Source organism: Gastrolobium bilobum, unplaced genomic scaffold (genome assembly GCF_033153095.1).
Source record: "Gastrolobium bilobum isolate Gb01-03AN ecotype WA unplaced genomic scaffold, APGP_CSIRO_Gbil_v1 utg19567, whole genome shotgun sequence".
NCBI lineage: Eukaryota > Viridiplantae > Streptophyta > Magnoliopsida > Fabales > Fabaceae > Gastrolobium > Gastrolobium bilobum.
The window spans coordinates 101,906-122,454 of NW_026897080.1; the positions used below are offsets into that span (position 1 = coordinate 101,906).

General features: G+C 33.4%; 4 protein-coding genes across 4 annotated transcripts; all 4 read right to left on the reverse strand.

The window, feature by feature from the left end:
- Window positions 1-22: 22 nt before the first annotated feature.
- Window positions 23-4,365, reverse strand: LOC133303961 (uncharacterized). Its single transcript, XM_061503933.1, has 7 exons — window positions 4,289-4,365; window positions 4,031-4,163; window positions 1,659-1,762; window positions 1,368-1,539; window positions 1,086-1,226; window positions 882-973; window positions 23-755 (listed from the first exon to the last, which is right to left on the reverse strand). Exons 1-7 carry the CDS (start codon window positions 4,363-4,365, stop codon window positions 176-178), a joined length of 1,299 nt encoding a protein of 432 aa, XP_061359917.1. The 3' UTR covers window positions 23-175.
- Window positions 4,366-11,465: 7,100 nt separating this feature from the next.
- On the reverse strand, window positions 11,466-12,705 carry LOC133303960 (uncharacterized). The gene has a single exon (XM_061503932.1). The coding sequence runs from the start codon at window positions 12,701-12,703 to the stop codon at window positions 11,774-11,776; it is 930 nt and encodes a 309-aa protein (XP_061359916.1). The 5' UTR covers window positions 12,704-12,705; the 3' UTR covers window positions 11,466-11,773.
- A 5,106-nt stretch (window positions 12,706-17,811) lies between these two features.
- Window positions 17,812-18,675, reverse strand: LOC133303953 (uncharacterized). The gene has a single exon (XM_061503926.1). The coding sequence runs from the start codon at window positions 18,673-18,675 to the stop codon at window positions 17,812-17,814; it is 864 nt and encodes a 287-aa protein (XP_061359910.1).
- An 18-nt stretch (window positions 18,676-18,693) lies between these two features.
- LOC133303954 (uncharacterized) lies at window positions 18,694-19,565 on the reverse strand. The gene is made up of 2 exons (XM_061503927.1): window positions 19,464-19,565; window positions 18,694-19,359 (listed from the first exon to the last, which is right to left on the reverse strand). Exons 1-2 carry the CDS (start codon window positions 19,563-19,565, stop codon window positions 18,694-18,696), a joined length of 768 nt encoding a protein of 255 aa, XP_061359911.1.
- Between the last annotated feature and the right edge of the window lie 984 nt (window positions 19,566-20,549).

Here is a 20,549-nt window from a genome sequence, read left to right on the forward strand (position 1 = left end):
TAGGTACACTTATAACGCGGAGGCAGAACCTTACATTAAATACCAAAGTATAGCAGCATTCAATAATGACATTCTTAGTCTCTCTCTCTCTATATGACAAAATAATATACCATTCTTATATGCATATATAAATGAATTACATAGAACAGATTGGTAAACAGTTGCTCAAGTGGGTTCAGGAATGTGACTTTCTGAATTTGAGTGCATCAAAGCGGGCAGCAAGTTCATCATAATCTGGCAATTTGGGATGAACACGAAAGCTGCCATCCTGTTTAGCCAGAGATGAAGGTACAGCTGGTGGAAGCCGCTTAGGTGGCATAGTAACATGAGGTTCTTCTGCTTCAATTTCCTCATCACAATCTGATTCATCAAACTTAATATCTGAATGTGCAGAAGTTGGATGGTAGCTGTATCTCCTATAATCCTCCTTTCCACCACAAAATTGGGTAGGCAATGTTTCCTCACTGTTGTTCATTCGATCATACCTTGGTAAGCTCTGTGACCTGTACATTTTTTCCTCAGTTGTAGATTTATGAGTCATGTTCTGGGTAATTTTAGCAGGATCATCTGATTGGAGGGTCCCAAAGTTGAGTCCTGAGTTATATAACTTATCATTGTAAATGTATGGTTGAGGGGCTTCATTATAATCCTTCATAGCCATATAAGCAGCAACTTCTGCAGCAGCAATTGCTTTCTTAGCTGATTCAGCTGCTGCTTCAGCAGCAGACTTGGAATCTTCGAAATGCATGGCACCACTTTTTCCACCACCTGATAATCTGATAAATCACCAGAAAATCCTATTAGGAAAATAAGAAGATAGCAATATAATGCATATAAAAGGGTATAATCAATCTGATTAGAACTATAAATTTGTGTATCACCACCTAGTCGCTGGCTTATTTGATTCTGTGGACACATCTGTTAAAGGCTTCACCGGTAAGCTGCTGGCACTGACAAAAGTGCATGGCCCTTCCTGATGAGAGAGAAGAGCCAAGTTATAAAATAAACTGAGGCAAAGCACAAGAAAAAAGAGACAGAGAATATACTATAGCAAATGGCGAGAAATCAAGAGACAGAAAACATACTATTAGCTCTTCCGGAGGCTTGAGAAGTTCTTTCTCTGACTCTGCAGTATCCCAATCAATTTGATATTCCTTAGCTATTTCCTTCAACACTTTCAACTTTACTTCACCAGGAGGTGTTCGTACTGAGAGCTTGTCAATCAACTAAAAGACATTGCAATTCACAAGCACTAATATGAATACTTTTGAGAATTAATAGAAGTTTAGTAGTTTAAGCAAGCACCAAATCCAAAAGGCTTATTCGTAAGCATATACAAGCAAAATTGCAGTCAGGAAAAGGCTAACCTGGCGATTTACACCACAGCTAGGTCTAAGATCAGTAGCTGCAGATACAAAATCTTTCCCATATTTCTTCTCGAAGATATTCTTAAGTGCAACAAGTTCCGGAATTTCAGAGCATCTAGGGGCTGCAAATATTAAGCTACAAATTCCTTCTTTCAGATCTGCTGGACACTCCCTGGAATAAATTGGAAGCATCAGAATTTCAAGTAATACTTTATAATGGAAAAATGAGTTCCCCAATACGAATTTCAAGTAATACTTTATAATGGAAAAATGAGTTCCCCAATACTTCACCTTTGCTTTGCAATGATTGAGAGTCTGGACACAACTAATTCACAGAAGAGCTCAATGAACTCATTTGCAGCCAAAATATTCTGTTCTCTCATCACGTGCTCGACCTACAAAGCAACAAAGATCTTTAGCTGAAATTCACAAAATAGACATCCCAACTTCAAAAAGAAAAATGGGATCTTATACATCAGTAACATCACCATGCCACCACTCTCAAGGTAAAAAAAAAAAAAACTCTATTTTCACATCTCACACCTCCTCGAAAGTACAGAGATTAAATTATACTATTGAACCAATGCCCGTGAATCTTTACTATTGTAAATAGTGGTTTAGAGGTCCCACAACATGTACATCTCTTTGTATCTCTCATTGGTTAGTTATATAATGGAACCTCCTATGAGTAGTTGACACATGGATTACAGTCAATACCTTTTGGGTCCTGATATTTAACATGGTATCCAGAGCCTAACAAGAGAAATCCTAATCTGCGTGTCCGCCAAGTAAAAATTTTTTAGGAAACTGTCACGTTCGTCAATTTCTGTTAGAGTATAATATAAACCATTAAAAGCCCTCACCTAACTTCAAAAAGAAAAATGGGATCTTATACATTAGTAACATCACCATGCCATCAGTCTCAAGGTAAAAAAAAAATTCTACTTTCACATCTCACACCTCCTCGAAAGTACAGAGATTAAATTATACTATTGAACCAATGCCCGTGAATCTTTACTGTTGTAAATAGTGGTTTAGAAGACCCACAACATGTACATCTCTTTGTATCTCTCATATGGTTAGTTATATAATGAAACCTCCTATGTATGTGTAGTTAACACATGGGTTACAGTCAATACCTCTTGGGTCCTGATATTTAACATGGTATCCAGAGCCTAACAAAAGTAGTTTGGCATGACTCGAAGTGAGGATGATCACTCAGTATTTTATAATCACTTTGATTCAAGTTCTATTTATTTGGAGGTATATGTCGATGAATTCTCATTACAGGAAATGATCATGGCATAAATCAGGTCAAACAACATCTTTGCCATCATTTTCAGACAAAGGAACTTGGAAGATTCCGATATTTTTTAGGGATAGAAGTGGCCAAATCCAAAGACTGTATCACAGAGAAAATATACTATGGACATTCTTGAGGAGATAACTCTATTAAATGCTAAGCTCGTCGATACCCCTATGGATTCAAATGTCAAGCTTCTGCCAAATCAGTGGGAGCTATTTTCAAATCCAGAAAGATATCTCCTTTATAGTCAGTGCAGTAAGTCAGTTCTTGAATTCTCCTAGTGAAGAAGATCACTGAAATGCAGTGATCTGTATCCTCAAGTACATCAAGACTGCTTCAGACAAGGTCTCCTCTATAAAAACAAAGGTCATACCAGAGTTGTGGGATACTCAGATGGTGATTGGGCAAGTTCCCCCATTGATAGAAGATCCACCTCTGGGTCTCCATGGCCATAGCCACATATGAACTCATCTGGTTAAAACAACTACTGAAGGAACTCAAGTTTGGAGACAATGGCCCAACATCTCTCATTTGTGATAATCAAGTTGTTTTGCATATTGCTTCCAATCCAGTGTTTCATGAAAGGACTAAGCACATTGAGATAGACTATCATTTCGTTAGAGAAAAACCACAGATATAGTCACTAGTTTTGTCAATTCAAATGATCAACTAGCTAATGCATTCACTGTGTCATTGAGAGGGCCTAGGATAGATCACATATGTAACAAGCTTGGTGCATATGATCTATATGCTCTAGCTTGAGGGGGAGTGTTGTAAATAGTGATTTAGAAGTCCCACATCATGTACATCTCTTTGTATATCTCATTTGGTTAGTTATATAATAGAACCTCCCATGTGTAGTTGACACATGGATTACAATCAATTCTTGGGTCCTGATGATATTTAACATTTACATTAGACAAAATTTCACACACTCATCCTTCATAACATGAAAGGTTATTATTTAAGAATAATTTTCCGTAAACAATTGGAAAATTACATTTAGCCTCCAAATGCCCGAGACAGCTATATTGTAGAATTCCAAGAAATTTGACCAAGCAATAAGCTTAACAATTTTTTCAGTTTTCAACCATCAATTAAAAATAGCTGCATTCCTTCATTCCCTCAAAGTCTGTAACTATCATCAATTAAAATCTAACACTCACGAAGAGCACGTTCACCTCTGTTCTACAGAGTAAACATAACCATCTAATTCCCTTTCTATCTAGGCACAATTAAATAGCACAACACAGCAACAATAATAAAAACTACAATAACTGTGTATTCTGAATCAACAACGTAAAGTCTCAGTTTTTACTTTCAAAAGAGAAAAAAAAAAGAGAATAAATGAAATTACCCTGATACGAGCCGTGGCATCTTGACCAGAACGGAGAAGAAGAGCAATGTCTCTTCTCATCTGCCTAACCACCACCTCCCTCTTGTTCCTCAGCAGCTTGATCCTCGCCACAGCCATCTTCGCTGCCGTTTTGCTGCAAAACGACAATAAAAATGAATTTGGACTCCAAAACGCTTCCCCGTTTGGCGACCCCAAGAAAATGAAGCATAAAAAGAAAGTAACTTTTGTTTTTCCTCAATGAGTGAAAAGAAGGTGTACCATTTGGAGGAGTTGAAGCCTAAACGGAGAAGTGACACAGTGAGCTTCATGAGCCTCTTGGCGCTCGCGACCGTCATGGCGAAGTGGCAGAGTGAACGAGAATAATGCTTTTGGGGGTTTAAGGAGAGAAGAACAGCAACGGTCTGCTGAAAAGGAAAAAAATAAGTGTGTTAGAAAAAGTGGATATTCTTGTCGTTTATTTCGGAATAATGGGGCAATTACTTTGTGGGAAAATGTAGCCGTTGAGTATGAAGCTTCGATTTGTGTTGGATACGAATCCTATGCAACGAGCCATGTACTGTGGAATCTGGCAGCTATCGTAATGCCACGTCGGTGAACTAGAGATTCGCGAGACTTACCAACTAAGGCACACATTCAAGGGTAGAATAGTCATCTCAAAAATATATAGGGTTATTTAAGTTATTAATTTTGTCTATTATTATTTCATCAAATAATGAATTTAATTTTTATCTGTTCAATATAAACTGTTTCACATTAATATGTTTTTTAATTTATTTTAAGTATTTTTTATTATTTTGTGAAATCATATATTGACCTGTTAATGGAGTAAATGCAGATTATTTAATTATTAGTTAGGAATTATGATATATCATTAATCACTTCGCCTTGCGTTAACATCAATAAAAGGGGAAATTTTGGTTCTGACAAATACTTGAAAAGCCAGAAACACTAATAATTTTTTATTAAATATGATTAACAACAGTTTACGATTATATATTGATAATAGATTGAAATTAAACTATATAGTAATTAATATCAATTTATTGACTACAACAAAAAATATCAATTTATTAACCAAGGGTAGCTTAGTTAATAATTGAGTTTGCAAGGGTTCCTTAGGTCAAGGATTTAAACTCTCTCTCAAGCAAATTTTTGAAAAAAATTTAGGGTACATAAGATGTGTCTCTCTCTTCGAATGAGGATTAGTCGCATCATTCTTTCGGTAGCAAAGTTCAATGCACCTGTTGTTCCAATAAATAGCCTTTGAGCCGTATTCCAAGAACAAGGTGACCGGAGGAAGTTGAATCAGAATATCTCCAGGTTAGAGCATATATATATATATATATATATATATATATATATATATATATATATATATATATATATAGGGAAAAATATTTCTCAAACTGCTTGAGATAAATTTATCTCCGGCCACCCCAAAACTACGTCGTTTTGATTATTTATTTTCTTATATATATTGATTCACCTTTGAATTGTTATGATTCCACTTTTCTCTCTCTTCCTTTATCACCATTGATCTATCTTTGTACGTTTATGATTTAGTAGCCGGGAATAACTTTATCTCCGGCAGCTTAAGAAATGATAAGCCTATATATATATATATATATATATATATATATATATATATATATATATATAAGTAGGGTTACATAGGGGTGAAAGTAGGCTGGGCTGGGCCAAACTTTGCCCCGAAAAATCCAAGCTTATGCCAAAAAATTTCAATTTAGCCTGGCCCAAGCCTAGTACGAGTATAATTGTTAGCCTGACTTGTCCCGTTTATTAAAAAAGAAATGGCTTGACCTAGCCCGTTGGCCTGTTAATTTTTAACTTCCAAACAGAACCATGAATCAACTTTACAAAATATTCAAATTATGTTGTTAAACCAAAAATCATAATTTCAACGTTCAAACAGAACCATGAATCACGACAAAACTCATACAATCTGCATTTAAGTCACTTTCAAAAGCAAAATGCTCAAACTAAATACATTATATTTCATCATATCCAAACAAATAAATCCATATTATATAAATTAAAATAATTACATGAATCCAACAAACACATCATGATGCTTGTAGTAAGTATAACCTCTCCCCAAAACCTTTTAATATATTCATATACACAATCTAACATGCTGAGATGTTGGTTCCTCCTACATAAGAAATAAATTCATATTTATATTAAAATATAATTGAATATAATTAAGTCATAAATAATTGCAATTGATTAAATTTATATCTTTTCTTTTTTCTTCAAGGCATATTTTTTTTATTTAAAATAAATAGTATAATATAGGTCGGCCGGTAGGCTTATAGGCCAGGCCTTGTGAAAGTGGGCCTACGACCTTTTTATTAAACAAGCTTTTTCAAGGCCCAAGCCCGGCCTATTTTACGAAATATACTAGGTCAGGACTGACCTAACATAGGTCGAGTCGTAGTCCCCTGTAGACCGGCCCGGCCCAGTTTCACTCATTTACATTGACTAACTTTTGTTTTTTACAAACTTACAAATTATATTATATCTAACCGGTAATATACTCTTGAGTAGTGTATTATTGGTCAAATATAGTGTAGTTTGTAAGAGTTTGTTAACAAAAAGTTTGTGATGTAACAACCAAGTTGTGTTACTACCATGTTACTACCAATCGATTTCATCGTTAGATCAATTATGTTGATCTAACGGTTATATTTATTTTCATCTTTGTATGGTTATGATTCCCCATATTTAAAGTGAAAGCATTAAATATGGTAAATCATAACCATACAAAGGTGGAAATAAATATAAAATATTAAATTTGGAAAATCATGACCATACAAAGATGAAAATAAATATAACCGTTGAATCAATATAATCGATCTAACAGTGAGATTGATTGGTAGTAACTTGGTAGTAACACAACTTGATTGTTACAATATTTTTCCCCGTATAACATTTCCCTATATATATATATATATATATATATATATATATATATATATAGGAAAATATTTTTCTTATGTTGTAGGAAAGTAGTTACCTCATGTTGTAGAGATAAAATTACAAGTGGGACTCACATGTAAGAGGAGAGAGAAAAAAAGAGTGATGGGACCCACCTCTTTTTGTGTGTGTAAGAAAATTATTTATCTCATGTAAAACAAGAATAAGTATAAACCATATATATATGAGGTAGGATATTCCTACTACTTATTTTTCTACTACCACTCCACTACCATTTTAATCACCATTGAATTCAAAAGTTATTTTTTTTTTCTCTCTTCATTCGACTTTTCCTTTAATCAAATGGTGATTAGAGTGATAGTAGAATGGTAGTAGAAAAAATAGGTAGTTAGAATATCCTCTTTTTTTTGAGTTACCCAACCCTAATTACCTCTTTGAGGCGAGTTGGCTCCCTCCGGTATCCCCACAAGCTTCGACTCTTTGAGCCGACTATGGGTCTAATCCGGAGTGCGGGGGTCAGTGATGCCTAAAGGTTCAGCCCCCTCCCCAAGAATGCATTCAGCGGGAGTCGAACACACACACACACACACACATATATATATATATAGGGGTATGGTAGGATTCTTTGACATCAGTATCAAATTTAAAGTTTGACATCTCATCTGAGAGTCGTTAGATCAAAAAAGTCAATGGTGTCACATACTTACAAATTAGAGTCGTTGATTTTTTTTATCTAATAACTCTCAGATAAAGTGTCAAACTTTAAATTTGACATTGATGTCAAAGATCTTACCTCATATATATATATATATATATATATATATATATATATATATATATATATATATATATTCAAACTTTAAATTTGACATTAATGTCAAAGGATCCTACCTCATATATATATATATATATATATATATATATATATATATATATATATCAATTTATTATTATATATTATATAGAGAAAATCCTGATTTATGAAATTTTAACAAGTGACATCAACAATTAATGTGCAATATATAAGTCTATTACATATTAAATAATAATATAATATAATATCTGTCCCTTGTCTAACACACAAATATAAAATCAATACATATGTCCAATAAACGTAAAATGAACAAACCGAAGAACATAGTTGCTGTCGCAGATTAGTAGGATTATCACATTCACAACTAAGATTGCCGCTAAGGGCCTTCATGCCACAAATCGAAGGATTGGGTTTAGGTTCGCACAACATGGAAGGGAACCTGACCTCACTAAAAAATACTGCTCTACTGAAAGCGATTATTATTATTATTTTAGGCAAAATCTTAACAACATAATGTACTCTATTTCAAGGCATACAATTACAATACTCAAATTCAAACAATAACATGCTGATTAGGATGTCCTTACTAAATAAATCCTCGTCATTCATCTAATATTCTACAAATCCATGTAACATAACCGTTGGGTATAGCCCCAAATTGTGTCGGCAATAAACAGTCAATTGCTTCAAGTCTTCAACTAGCAATCATACGCGTTCATTGAAGGTAACAACATTTTTTTAATAAAATTTCGCAGCTAATGGGATAAAAATTTCATACTTTTTAGGGCGTCATTCCCTTGTTAAGGTTACAAATGGCAATTTGGATTAGCGTATGTTGTTTGTGTCATGTCCAGATTCGTCTAGATCTAACATAAATACAAATATTTACAACTCAAATCATGTCACGATTTGCGTCATATTTACTGCCTGTTTGAATATTATTTTTTAAGTTATGAGCTACTTATAAGTATAAGTTAAGCTAAATAAATTTTGGGAAAATCTCTTATAACGAAAAGCTCTTTTTTTATAAAATAAAAAAAAAATCTGAAAATTAAAAGCTCTTCGGAGGAGCTTTTTTTTTTTTTTTGAAAAGCAAGAGGAGCTTTTTTTTAGCTCTTATATTTTTTCTTGAATTGTGTGCTTTTTTTTTTAAATGAAGAGTGATAAAGATATGGGTTTTTGACCCTTATAACCCTTTATTATTAACTAATTACCGATTTGACCTTGATTATAAACTATTTCAAAAATTTAACCCCCTCAAAAAACATAACACCAATCTGCCCCTGTTTGACCGTTGACCACCAAGCCTACCCGGGTACACCCCTCTGTACCCGGGTATTTTTTGAAAATTTTTGTCTACCCGGGTAAGGAGGAGTGTACCAGGGTATTGTTCTTCGTACCTGAGAAATTGCTTGAATTATTTACCCGGGTAGGGAGGGGTGTACCCGGGTAAATCTTCGACCACCCATTTGGTACTTGCTATAACTGGGGCAACTTGTAGCTGATGGATATAAGAACAAATATGATTTATTTGATTTTACCACAAGTTAATTATATTTGCGGATGTGTAATTAATTGTTTCATGGTAATTTTTTTTTTCTCTCTTTTTTACAGCTAATGAGATAGATCGGTATTATCAAGTTAAGCATGCCTAACCAATTTGAAGAGCTTTTAGCTTTGAGAATGGATTTGGAATTTCCATACATCAACACTTTACTGCTCATCAAAGCGGTCCCTGTTCGTATCGATTATGATGGGGTCTACTTTTATAGTGTTAACTGAGAATTCCCTTTCTAAAATAATCATTGAAAAATATTTGTGTGCTTTACAGACCCAAAAAAGTTGCAGAGGCGGAACATGTGATAGTGGGTGCCTCCATATTCAAAGCTTGGAGAAGAAGAGTGCATGGGAGATCCAAAGAGTAATCATACTCGGGTGGTCGAAGATTTACCCGGGTACACTCCTCTCTACCCGGGTAAATAATTCAAGCAATTTCTCAGGTGCGAAGAACAATACCCGGGTACACGCCTCCCTACCCGGGTAGACAAAATTTTTCAAAAAATACCCGAGTACAGAGGGGTGTACCCGGGTAGGCTTGGTGGTCAACGGTCAAACAGGGGCAGATTGGTGTTATGTTTTTTGAGAGGGTTAAATTTTTGAAATAGTTTATAATCAAGGTCAAATCGGTAATTAATTAATAATAAAGGGTTATAAGAGTAAAAAAGCCTAAAGATATAGAGAGATAATTTTCTTAAAATACGTGCTTTTAAGTAATTTTTAAACTAAAATTTTTATGTAATTTTCAAACAGCTTTTAACTTCTTTTTTTAAGCTTTTTTTTTTAGCTTTAGCTTATAAGTAACTTCTAACTTAAAAATAAAAGGATCCAAACAGGCTCTGTTTGAATCTTTTTTCAAACTAGAAGCTTCTTAGAAGCTAAAGTTAAAAATAAGAGCTTAAAAAAAAGTTAAAAGTTATTTGGTAATTACGTAAAATTTTTAGTTTAAAAGCACATATTTCAAGAAAATTATCTCTCTCTATCTTTATAACTCTTCATTTTAATAAAAAACACATAATTCAAGAAAAAATAAATAAAACCTTAAAAAAAAATTCCTCCTAAAAACTTTTAACTTTTAATTTTTTTCTTTGTTATAAAAAAAGAGTTTTTCGTTATAAAATCTTTATCCAATTTTTTTTTAAGCCTAACTTATATATTTATAAGTAACTTCTCACTTGAAAAAAAAAATCCAAACAAGCACAGGTTAGACTTGAGACAACACATAACACAATTTTTTCTATCTAATTTTGAATCATGTAGTTCACGCTCCTGCCAGTTGGGCTTCAGAGGTAGATGAATAGCTTGTTGCAGTGAATTGATGATGATATACACAACGCCACAGTCTATTGACAAAAAAGAAAAGCCCAGAGTCTTGTCACATTCTGCTCTGCTTTTGTCAGTTATTTCACCCACGTATCTCGAATCATCATAATTTTCTCAGTATATGGTTAGGTAACCAGTAATGTTACTTCAACAACTTTGGAGTCATACTCATCTGAATTCAAGTTCCACTTAAACTTATTTTTGCTGTACACTGTAGATTTTTCATTTATGTATGCATTTTTGCACGATTATAACTACATTAGTTCTGTAATTGAGGGGAGCAGGATGGGGCAGGGAATGACAGCGCATAAATTGGGTAGTATATCAGAATAATGGCACTAATGTGGCTGCGAATTTAAGTTTCCGAATTTTTTTTTTTTTGGAGGGGCCATATGCAATATTTGAACACTATGAAATGGACTAATTGTAGAAAAAAAAAAACTTGACGTTAAATCCCAACTAACCAGGATGGGATGGAGTAGAGACAATTCTTATAGGCAACCTTATTATAATATAATTACAAAAAAGTTATTTCTAGAATTTGAACCTTTCACTTTTGAGTCACAAGGAAACAATTTTACAGGTGGACTCAGCGCTCTTATAGACTAACTCTGGAAAACAAAAAAAATGGGACAAAAGCAGAAGCTAGGGTGGTTCTTTATTTGCAGAAAGGATTTCGATGTAATAGTGCAAATGTGTTTATTTTCAGAATATACAGAATCGTTACAACAATTTGAATATGCTATCTCCCCCTTAATTCCCTCCTGCCCCAACCAAGAGCTATGCCTAGTGGCATTTTGATAGGTTATATATTTATAGATCAAATTATCCAATTGAATCTTCAAACAGTTTAATGCCAGTAATGAAATGACAAAATTTAAGGCCACCCTTCACAAAGATTTGAAAGTATTCAATGCTTTTAAAATAAAAGATTGTGAGTATACTGGAAGAAGAGAAGAAATAAGAAAGATAAAAAAGAAACTCTATCTGTACATTTGGAAATTATAAGCAAGGTTTATGTGGATCCTCTGGTATGCAGAAAGCCTTATTGAACTCGAGTTCTTTACTACTCATACCTATCATATTCAACCTTAAGGAGAAAGTATATTCAGAAAAGAAACTCGAACGTTAATCAGGCGCTTAAACAAGCATTCCAATCCATTTTCAATCCTTTCAATGCCTACCACCAAAGCTTCTAGCCTTCCATGTGCAGATTGAATCTTCTCAGCTTCAGCATCTTTGCTCAAATTATCCATAAGCAAGCTGCTAAGTGCCAAGTCCACCTTTTCCAACTCATTTATATTTTCCTGTTGATTATTGCAAGCAAACACCCCTTTCTGCACCAATCTTGACACAAATGCCCACTTACTAATAATAACCTTTGATTTCAAGATTGGTGAAGAAAGAAACACAAGTAGTGACCGAAAGATGTAGCTGGTGATCAAACTAGCTTCTCTGAGCACTCTTACCACAGCAGAAAGGTGGCTATTAAGATCCAAAAGAGGAGAGGCCCCAAATGACTCATCTATCTGCTTCAATAAAAGCAGAGATTTTGTGCACTCCTTCCTCATGTTCCTTCTGAGACTCCAGTACACAGAGAGATTACATTCAATGCCTAAATCTCCAATCTTTCTCCTTCGAAGTGCAGACTGAAGCTCTTCAACACTTCCTTTCATTAACAAAATGGCATCTCTTGTTTTACCCAATAGGTCCAAGAATCTTACTGGGTAATCCAAAAGCTCGTTGACCCATTTCTCATTACGGTGCTGGGATAGTGCTTGTTGGGTCAATGGCAATTTTAAAAGATCTTCTATGTGTTTGTACAAATCTGCTAGGCCACATAGACCATAGCAAATTGTTTCAACCTTGGATGTTGATGATGTTTCCCAAGATTTAAGCTTGATCAGCTCCTCTTCAATTCGAATTGTGCTTGGATGTGATCTAGTTGGTAAGCTAATAGATCTAACTCCATACCCACTAGAATGCTTTAGGGAAAAAGTAGCCATACTTGCTTTTTTCATAATTAAGGGTTCCAAAGTTTCGCATGTACTCAATGATATATTGTGCTTTCCTATTTATACTTACAGATTTTAGGAAAAGGTCAAAGTCCAGAAGTATCCTTGATGCCATTTGGTAAATGAACATGTGAAGGTGCTATTCAGGGTTAGGTTTTTCTGTGACGTGGTTATGCTGTCACGTCTTCCACCAGCAATACAATTAGCCACCCATTTAAAATTAACCAAAAAAAATGTATATAGTACTGATATTTTTAAAATTTTAGATAAAATAAAAAAAAAATATAAACTAAAAGGAATATATTTTTAAAAAATTAGAATTATAAATAAATTTTTTAGAATTAATTTAAAACATATAAACTAAAAATATTTAAATTATTTTAAATATGTTCTTCATTAGTTTAAAAATTTTGAATTTAAATTTAAAAGAATGGTGACACATATCATTTTTATAGAGAAAATAAACTAAAATACTAAATATCTCTTAATTATTAAGAGAATAAATTCTAATTTAATATGTAAAAGAGGATTTTCAAATTACTTTTTAAAATCTTTTCCTATATTAGTTAAAGTTTAATTTTTTAAACGAGATAAGTGCATGATATAGTGTGAATTTTTTTTAAAAAAATACAAATAATCAGAGGATTAACATTACGTGAAAGAATTTAAAAAATTCTAAAAAATAATAATATGTGAAATAAAATAAAATATTAACAAAGTACTTAATAGAAAAAACACGTAACTAATTACGAAAGAGACTTTATTAAAAAAAATATAATTTAATACACAGTGGAATTACGTATACGCAAGGCGCATCACATAATTTAGCTTGTTTTATACTATGTAGACTCCAAAGACCAACCCCTCTGCCTCAACTTCTATCTTCTTGAATTTAAGTCGCCGTTTGGTTTTAATTCATAAAGGTCGGTTACAATTAAAGCTTGTCTTTCAAAGTTCCCTGCACTTCGATTGAAGACTAATATTGAAAGTTATGGACAAAACACGACTCAATACAGTTAATCGTTTTTTCCCCATATATATACGTGCTTACAGAATTAGACACTAAAATAAAAAAAGCGCACGTTGTTACAGTGCTATGTGAAGCAGAAAAACTTATCTGCCGCGGAGGGAATTTTTCTGTGCTCCTGATTTCATCTGGTCCTTTTATTCAAGGAGGTGACATTAGCACAATAAATTATTTTTATTTCTTCTTCTCCTTGTCATGAGTATGTCATGAGTAGTATGATTTTAATTGGTCTAAATCATAGAATAAATAATAATCCGAGATCACTGAAATTCCTCCTGCCGCGGAAAGACAAAAGGAGTGGTCTTCATCCGCATTTTTCTCTCTTTTCTCTGTATTCTCTCTCTATTTTTTATGTCGTTTTTTGTTTTTATTTTCACACATAAGGATTCGTCTCTTGCAAAAGATCCTATACAATAGATTGAATTAAATTAATTCCAAACCAAAGATTTAATATAACTTTTATACTGCAAAAAACATATGAGAATAACAAAATTCACACTTTAATATGCGACACTTAGCTACCACTCACTCTCCCATTGTCCATTCTGCCGGCCTTAAACTAATAATTCTCTTTTACATGAATTTATAATATTAAATTTCTATTGAAATGGATGTGGCACCAAGATTTTGAAATACAAGCACAAACATAAATGAAATAATGGCAAACATAGTTTGTAAGCTATCATTTGATTTAATAGAAAAATATATATATTCATGTTGAGATATATAGTCCCACATTGATTGGATGGACAACTAATATGGCCTTTATAAGGCCTTGGGCACTCCCACCCTTTGAGCTAACTTTTGGGGAGGTGTATCCCAAGGTTCTTTATATGGTATCACCGTCTCTCGCTTTAAAAAATGGAATTAAAATAAAAAAAAGCACAAAAAGGTAAACAAAAAATGGACCTGTGTAATTTCTACGCTTCTAGTCTAAAAAGGCTCTTGCGTGAGGGGGCTTGTTGAGATATATAGTCCCACATTGATTGGATGGACAACTAATATGGCATTTATAATGCCTTGGACACTCCCACCCTTTGAGCTAACTTTTGAGTTGGTTTTATGGTTTGAAACCCAAAATCGTGTTCACAACTGAATCATAGCTTGTGTGTTATGCTGTGATTTGGAAACTGCAGACTATACTCTAAACATGTTATAAAGTGACCTGCTCAATGCATTTTAATTTACCACGGGCTTGGTTTTTATAATAGTCAATTAGGTCAATTGACGAAGGCTAGTAGTCCCATTTCAGATCTGTTACCATATTCTGTTTTTTTTCTTTAAGATATGGTTTAACTTCTGGAAAGTAGGAACACAACTTTCAAGTGGCTTCGAGAATGACTTTTTCAATGCTTTTGGTCCACGATTGATACATTAAGCATTATTTAATCAAAAGGCACTCGAATTGAGCTGGGGAATTTAAGAGGAAATGGGAATGATATGTACTCCTACCTAATTTTTAAACTTACACAAACAATATACAGAGGAGTATTAATGTCATTTAAAATTGGCTAAAATATAAGTTATTCCTTGAACTTTGACCATGTTTTAAATTATCCCATTGTATTTTTAATTGTTTCAATTAATCTCATGTATTTTATAATTGTTTCAAATCAACAATTTTGTTAAAATTTTTATAAACTCTGTGGTACAAGATATAAGGGGATAACAGAAGAAAAGAAAGAAAAATAGAAGAAACTTTATTATTATTTTTCAAATGTCCTTTCTGGTCCTTCTACAAAGGTATTTATATGTTCAATTCTATTTACACGTATGAACCCATTTGCCCACATGGTATTATTCTATTGGTAAACATTTATTCACTAAACTAACCAACTACACTTTATTTATTTACAACTACTATTGTTTCCTCCCCTTAACTAACTACGCAACATAATCTTCCATGCCACATTGATGTTATTGTTGAGACTGTTGTGGGGCTTTGTTGCCTTATTTGGTGAGCATGAGAATTGTTCATGCCACATTGACTTGACTTTATGTTTAGTTGTTTCTAGTTGTAATTAATAATGTATCAGGATATTGTCCGGACTACGTGTTGTAGATCCGTGACTTAGATATTCACATCTATGTTATGAGGTATTTCAGTTAGCTGTTTTTTGCAATTTACATACAGACGATGTTTTATGAAATGAATTAAGTAATTGAACTTGGCTAATGATAATGACGTCATAATTGAAAAGAAAAAGATATTCCGCATTTTTAAATTAAGCGTGGCTTAATACGATGATATGATAACAAACCGGATATATACGACATGTTACAAAGTTTGACAATTTCATTTATATAAAATTGGGCTAATCTCTCAATAGAATATTGAGCCTTAATTGGTAGGAAATGAGCAGATTTGGTTAATCGATCAATGATTACCCAAATTGCATCATACCCCTCATGGGTACTTGGTAAACCCATCACAAAATCAGTGGCTACACTTTTTCACTTCCACTCCGGTATGTCTAGTGATTGAAGTAATCCTGAAGGCTTTTGATGTTCAGTTTTCACTTTTTGACAAATTAAACGTTTTGAAACATACTCAGCAATATCCTTTCTCATTCCTGGCCACCAAAATGTTTTTTTTCAAATCTTGATACATTTTGGTGGAACCAGGGTGAACTGTGAATTTACTGCTATGTGCCTTATTCAAAATTTCTTTCATCAATTCTTCCTTCTTAGGTACAACAATTCTTCTTTGAAATTTCACCAAACCATCTTCCCATTTGGTAAATTCTTCATGTTTCACAGATTTTTCTAAACCAGAATCTTCATGTTGAGCTTTTCTAATTTTATTTATCAACTCATTATCTATTTTTATTTCACTAATACCTAAACTTCGAGGCAATATAGTCACAGATAATTTCATATCTCTAAATTTTTCCAACAACTCCATTTCTTTGACCATTAACTGTGACATGTGAAGGGATTTTCTGCTTAAAGTATCAGCTACTACATTAGCTTTTCCTGGATGGTATTTAAGTTCAAAATCATAGTCTTTCAAAAATTCCATCCACCTTCTTTGCCTCATATTCAATTCTTTTTGGTCAAATAAATATTTAAGACTCTTACGATCACTAAAAACTTCAAACTTGACTCCATACAAATAATGCCTCCAAATCTTAAGGGCAAAAACTACTGCAGCCAATTCTAAGTCATGAGTTGGATAATTTTCCTTATAAGGTCTCAATTGTCTTGATGCATAAGCTACAACTTTTCCTTCTTGCATTAAGACACATCCTAATCCCTTTTTAGATGCATCACTGTAAATTTCAAAATTTCCTAAAGGATCAGTGATTATTAAAATTGGTGCAGATGTCAATTTATTCTTTAAATCTTGAAAACAATCTTCACATTCTTGTGTCCAAACAAAAGGAACTCCTTTTCTAGTTAACCTAGTTAAAGGTAACACTAGTTGTGAAAATCCCTTAATAAATCTTCTGCAATATCCTGCCAATCCTAGAAAACTCCTGATCTCAGTGATAGTCTTTGGTCTTTCTCAGTGTATCACAACCTCAATTTTACTAGGATCAACTGTCACTCCTTTTGAAATAACATGCCCTAAAAACTTAACTTCTTCCATCCAGAATTCACATTTTGAAAGTTTGGCATACAATTGCTTATCTTTCAAAATTTGTAATGTTATCCTTAAATGTTCCTTATGCTCCTCTTTATTCCTGGAATATATTAAAATATCATCTATAAACACCACTACAAATTGATCTAGGTAAGGTCTAAAAATTCTATTCATATAATCCATAAATACTGCTGGAGCATTTGTTAAACTAAAAGGCATCACTAGATATTCATAATGTCCATACCTAGTCCTAAATGCTGTCTTTGAAATATCTTCAGTCTTAATTTTGATCTGGTGATATCCTTATCTTAAATCTATTTTAGAAAACATTGTGGCTCCTCTCAACTGATCTAAAAGGTCATCTGTCCGAGGCAAATGATATTTATTTTTAATGGTTACTTTATTTAGTTTCCTATAATCCACACACAACCTCATACTTCCATATTTTTTCTTGACAAAGAGCACTGGTGCTCCCCAAGGTGACACACTTGGTCTGATGAACTACTTTGATAGAAGTTCCTCTAATTGTTTCTTTAGTTCAACAAGCTCTACAGGTGACATCCTGTAGGGTGCAATAGAAATTGGCCCTACTCCAGGTATTAGGTCAATGGAAAATTCAATTTCTCTGTTTGGGGGTAAACCTGGAATTTCATCCGAAAAAACCTCTGAGTATTCAGAGACAATAGGGATACTAGTTGCATCAGGTTTAGCCTTTGCTTCTGAAAGATTAAAGAAAACGTATCCTTGTGCTCCATCTAACAAATTTTTTCTAAGTTCGAAAGTTGACAAGAATAAAGATTCATTTGGAAATTCTAACTCTTTTGTGTAAATTACCTTTTTATTATGACAATCAATGACCACACAGTTTGCAGATAACCAATTCATACCAAGGACTACATCAATGTCAATCATAGGCAAACAAACTAAATCTATTTTAAACTCTTTCCCTTCGACTTGAAGATGCCAATTTTTACAGACTTGAAATGTGGTAATTTTCTCTCCAGTAGGAAGAAAGATTTCAAGATAAGAAGATAGAATGGATATTGGTAACTTTAACTTTTGAGTAGAAGATAAAGATATGAAAGAATGAGTAGCCCCAGAATCAAACAGTACAATTATAAGAGAATCTTGTATTAGACCAGTACCTTGAACCAAATTTGAAGCTTGGGCCGCTTCCTGACCACTAAGAGTGAAAACTCTTCCTCTTGTTGCAGGTTGAATTGATGAGTTCTGACCTTGATTCTGCGGACACTGCCTCAACATATGTCCAGGCTTTCCAGACTTAAAGCATACGCCTCTTCTTGCTAGGCATTCTCCAGCATGCTTATTTTTGCATTTTGGACATACTTGAATCTCAGAATTCATCTGTCCTATATTCTTTCTTCATCTGTTGTTAGCAAAGCTATTCCCTGAGTTTTGTGTCCGTGAAAACCTCCTTTTGCTGTTGTCATCGTTTTTTCTCCTACTTGAAACTCTGTCTTTCTCTCTTCCCTCTTCAGCTTCCTTCATGCTTGCTTCAATGTCTCTGCACCTATTTATTAATGATGACAAATTCCAAATTTGGTGTCCTATTATCATACTTTTTAATTCAGGTTTTAGTCCAGATTCAAATTTAGTCGTCAACCATTCTTCATTAGGTTGATTCTGTACATAATTAGAATATCTGCATAATTCCTCAAATTTTGCCACATATTCTCCAACAGTCATGTTTCCTTGTTTCAGTTCAAGAAAATCTATTTCTTTTCTATTTTTTACACTTTGAGGAAAGTAATTTTCCAAAAAGGTATCTTTAAAAATTGTCCAAGTAATCTCTGTTCCTTGGCTTTGAAAATATCTTTTGGTATTTGTCCACCAATGCTCTGCTTCTCCAATCAACAAGTATATGGCAAAGTTTACACGATGAGTATTAGGACAGTCCATTACCAGGAATATTTTCTCAAGTTCCTTTACCCATTCCATGGTTGCCTCAGGATTATAATCTCCACGAAAAGTGGAAGGTTTATGCTTACGAAATTCAGTGAGTCCTTTATAATCAGAATTAAGTCCTCCCTGAGTATTTGCAATTCTAGGTCCACTTCACTATCAGAATTATGGGTGTGATTTCTGGTTGCACGATCCTCCCTTAGCTCCTAAATAATTTGCTGATTAGTCACCGTTTGTTCTCTAAGAGCTTCTGCCACTCGTGTAAACGCATCCGTTACTGGGTTAATTTCTGGTTCAGAAGTTGAAGAAGATATCTGCCTTGTACCTGTCATAGATCTACATATATTGTTTTATGATAGTGAGTTGATCAGGCTCATTAAAATAACTCAAAATATGCATGATCTATGACAAAATACCAAGCAACTATAATAGTTTAGATCTTTTATTTACCTGAACCGCTGCTCTGTTACCATAAAATGTAACAACCTCTGATTATCCCAATATAGAGAATATCACATTGTTTGTAACTAATATATTTATTAATAATAATAATAAATAAGAATATTAAGAAAATAAATCTAGAAAGATTAACTGGGAATACTAACATCCTTCATTAATTATACATGGATGTAAGTTAGTACAAATATCTTACATTCTAAATATTTTACATCGGTTCCACACATATATTACACTCCTAACTACATCATGTTACACTGTTTATTCATTACATACTTCTCATTCTAGTCTAGCTTATAGGTGTAGGACTCCACATTTTCTGCATGGAATTTGGCTGCTGCTCCTTGGTTTCCAACTATTATGTAAAATTCCCAACGATCGTCATAAAATAAACATTCACAGTCCATCCTTCTCCAGAAAAAGATAAGTTAGGCATGATGGTTTTCTGGAAAGGTTAGCACAAAATAAAACAATGTGAGAAAATTCTCAGTAATATTGAGATTTTTAAACTATAACCATTTCCAGCCGTGATAACGGAAAATATTAACCTCTAAAGTAAATTTCATAAATTGGAATAATGTCCCAGATATTAATATGCAATCTCGTAAAATTTAACTGAAGCTAATTTAATTCCCAATTTTGTGGGTTTCCTGCATGTGAAATGTTATAATATGGCGGAGCTCAAGTCATGATAAGGCGTCCCTTACCCTCAAACCTTCTGATCCCAAACTTTTGTGGGTCACTTCACAGCAGTATCATTAAGGTAAAATTTACACATTCTTTTAATATTCAATTGGTATCAAAAATAAAAATTCAAAATTTGAAAGAATCACGTTAACATGACAAGTATAACAAAATTA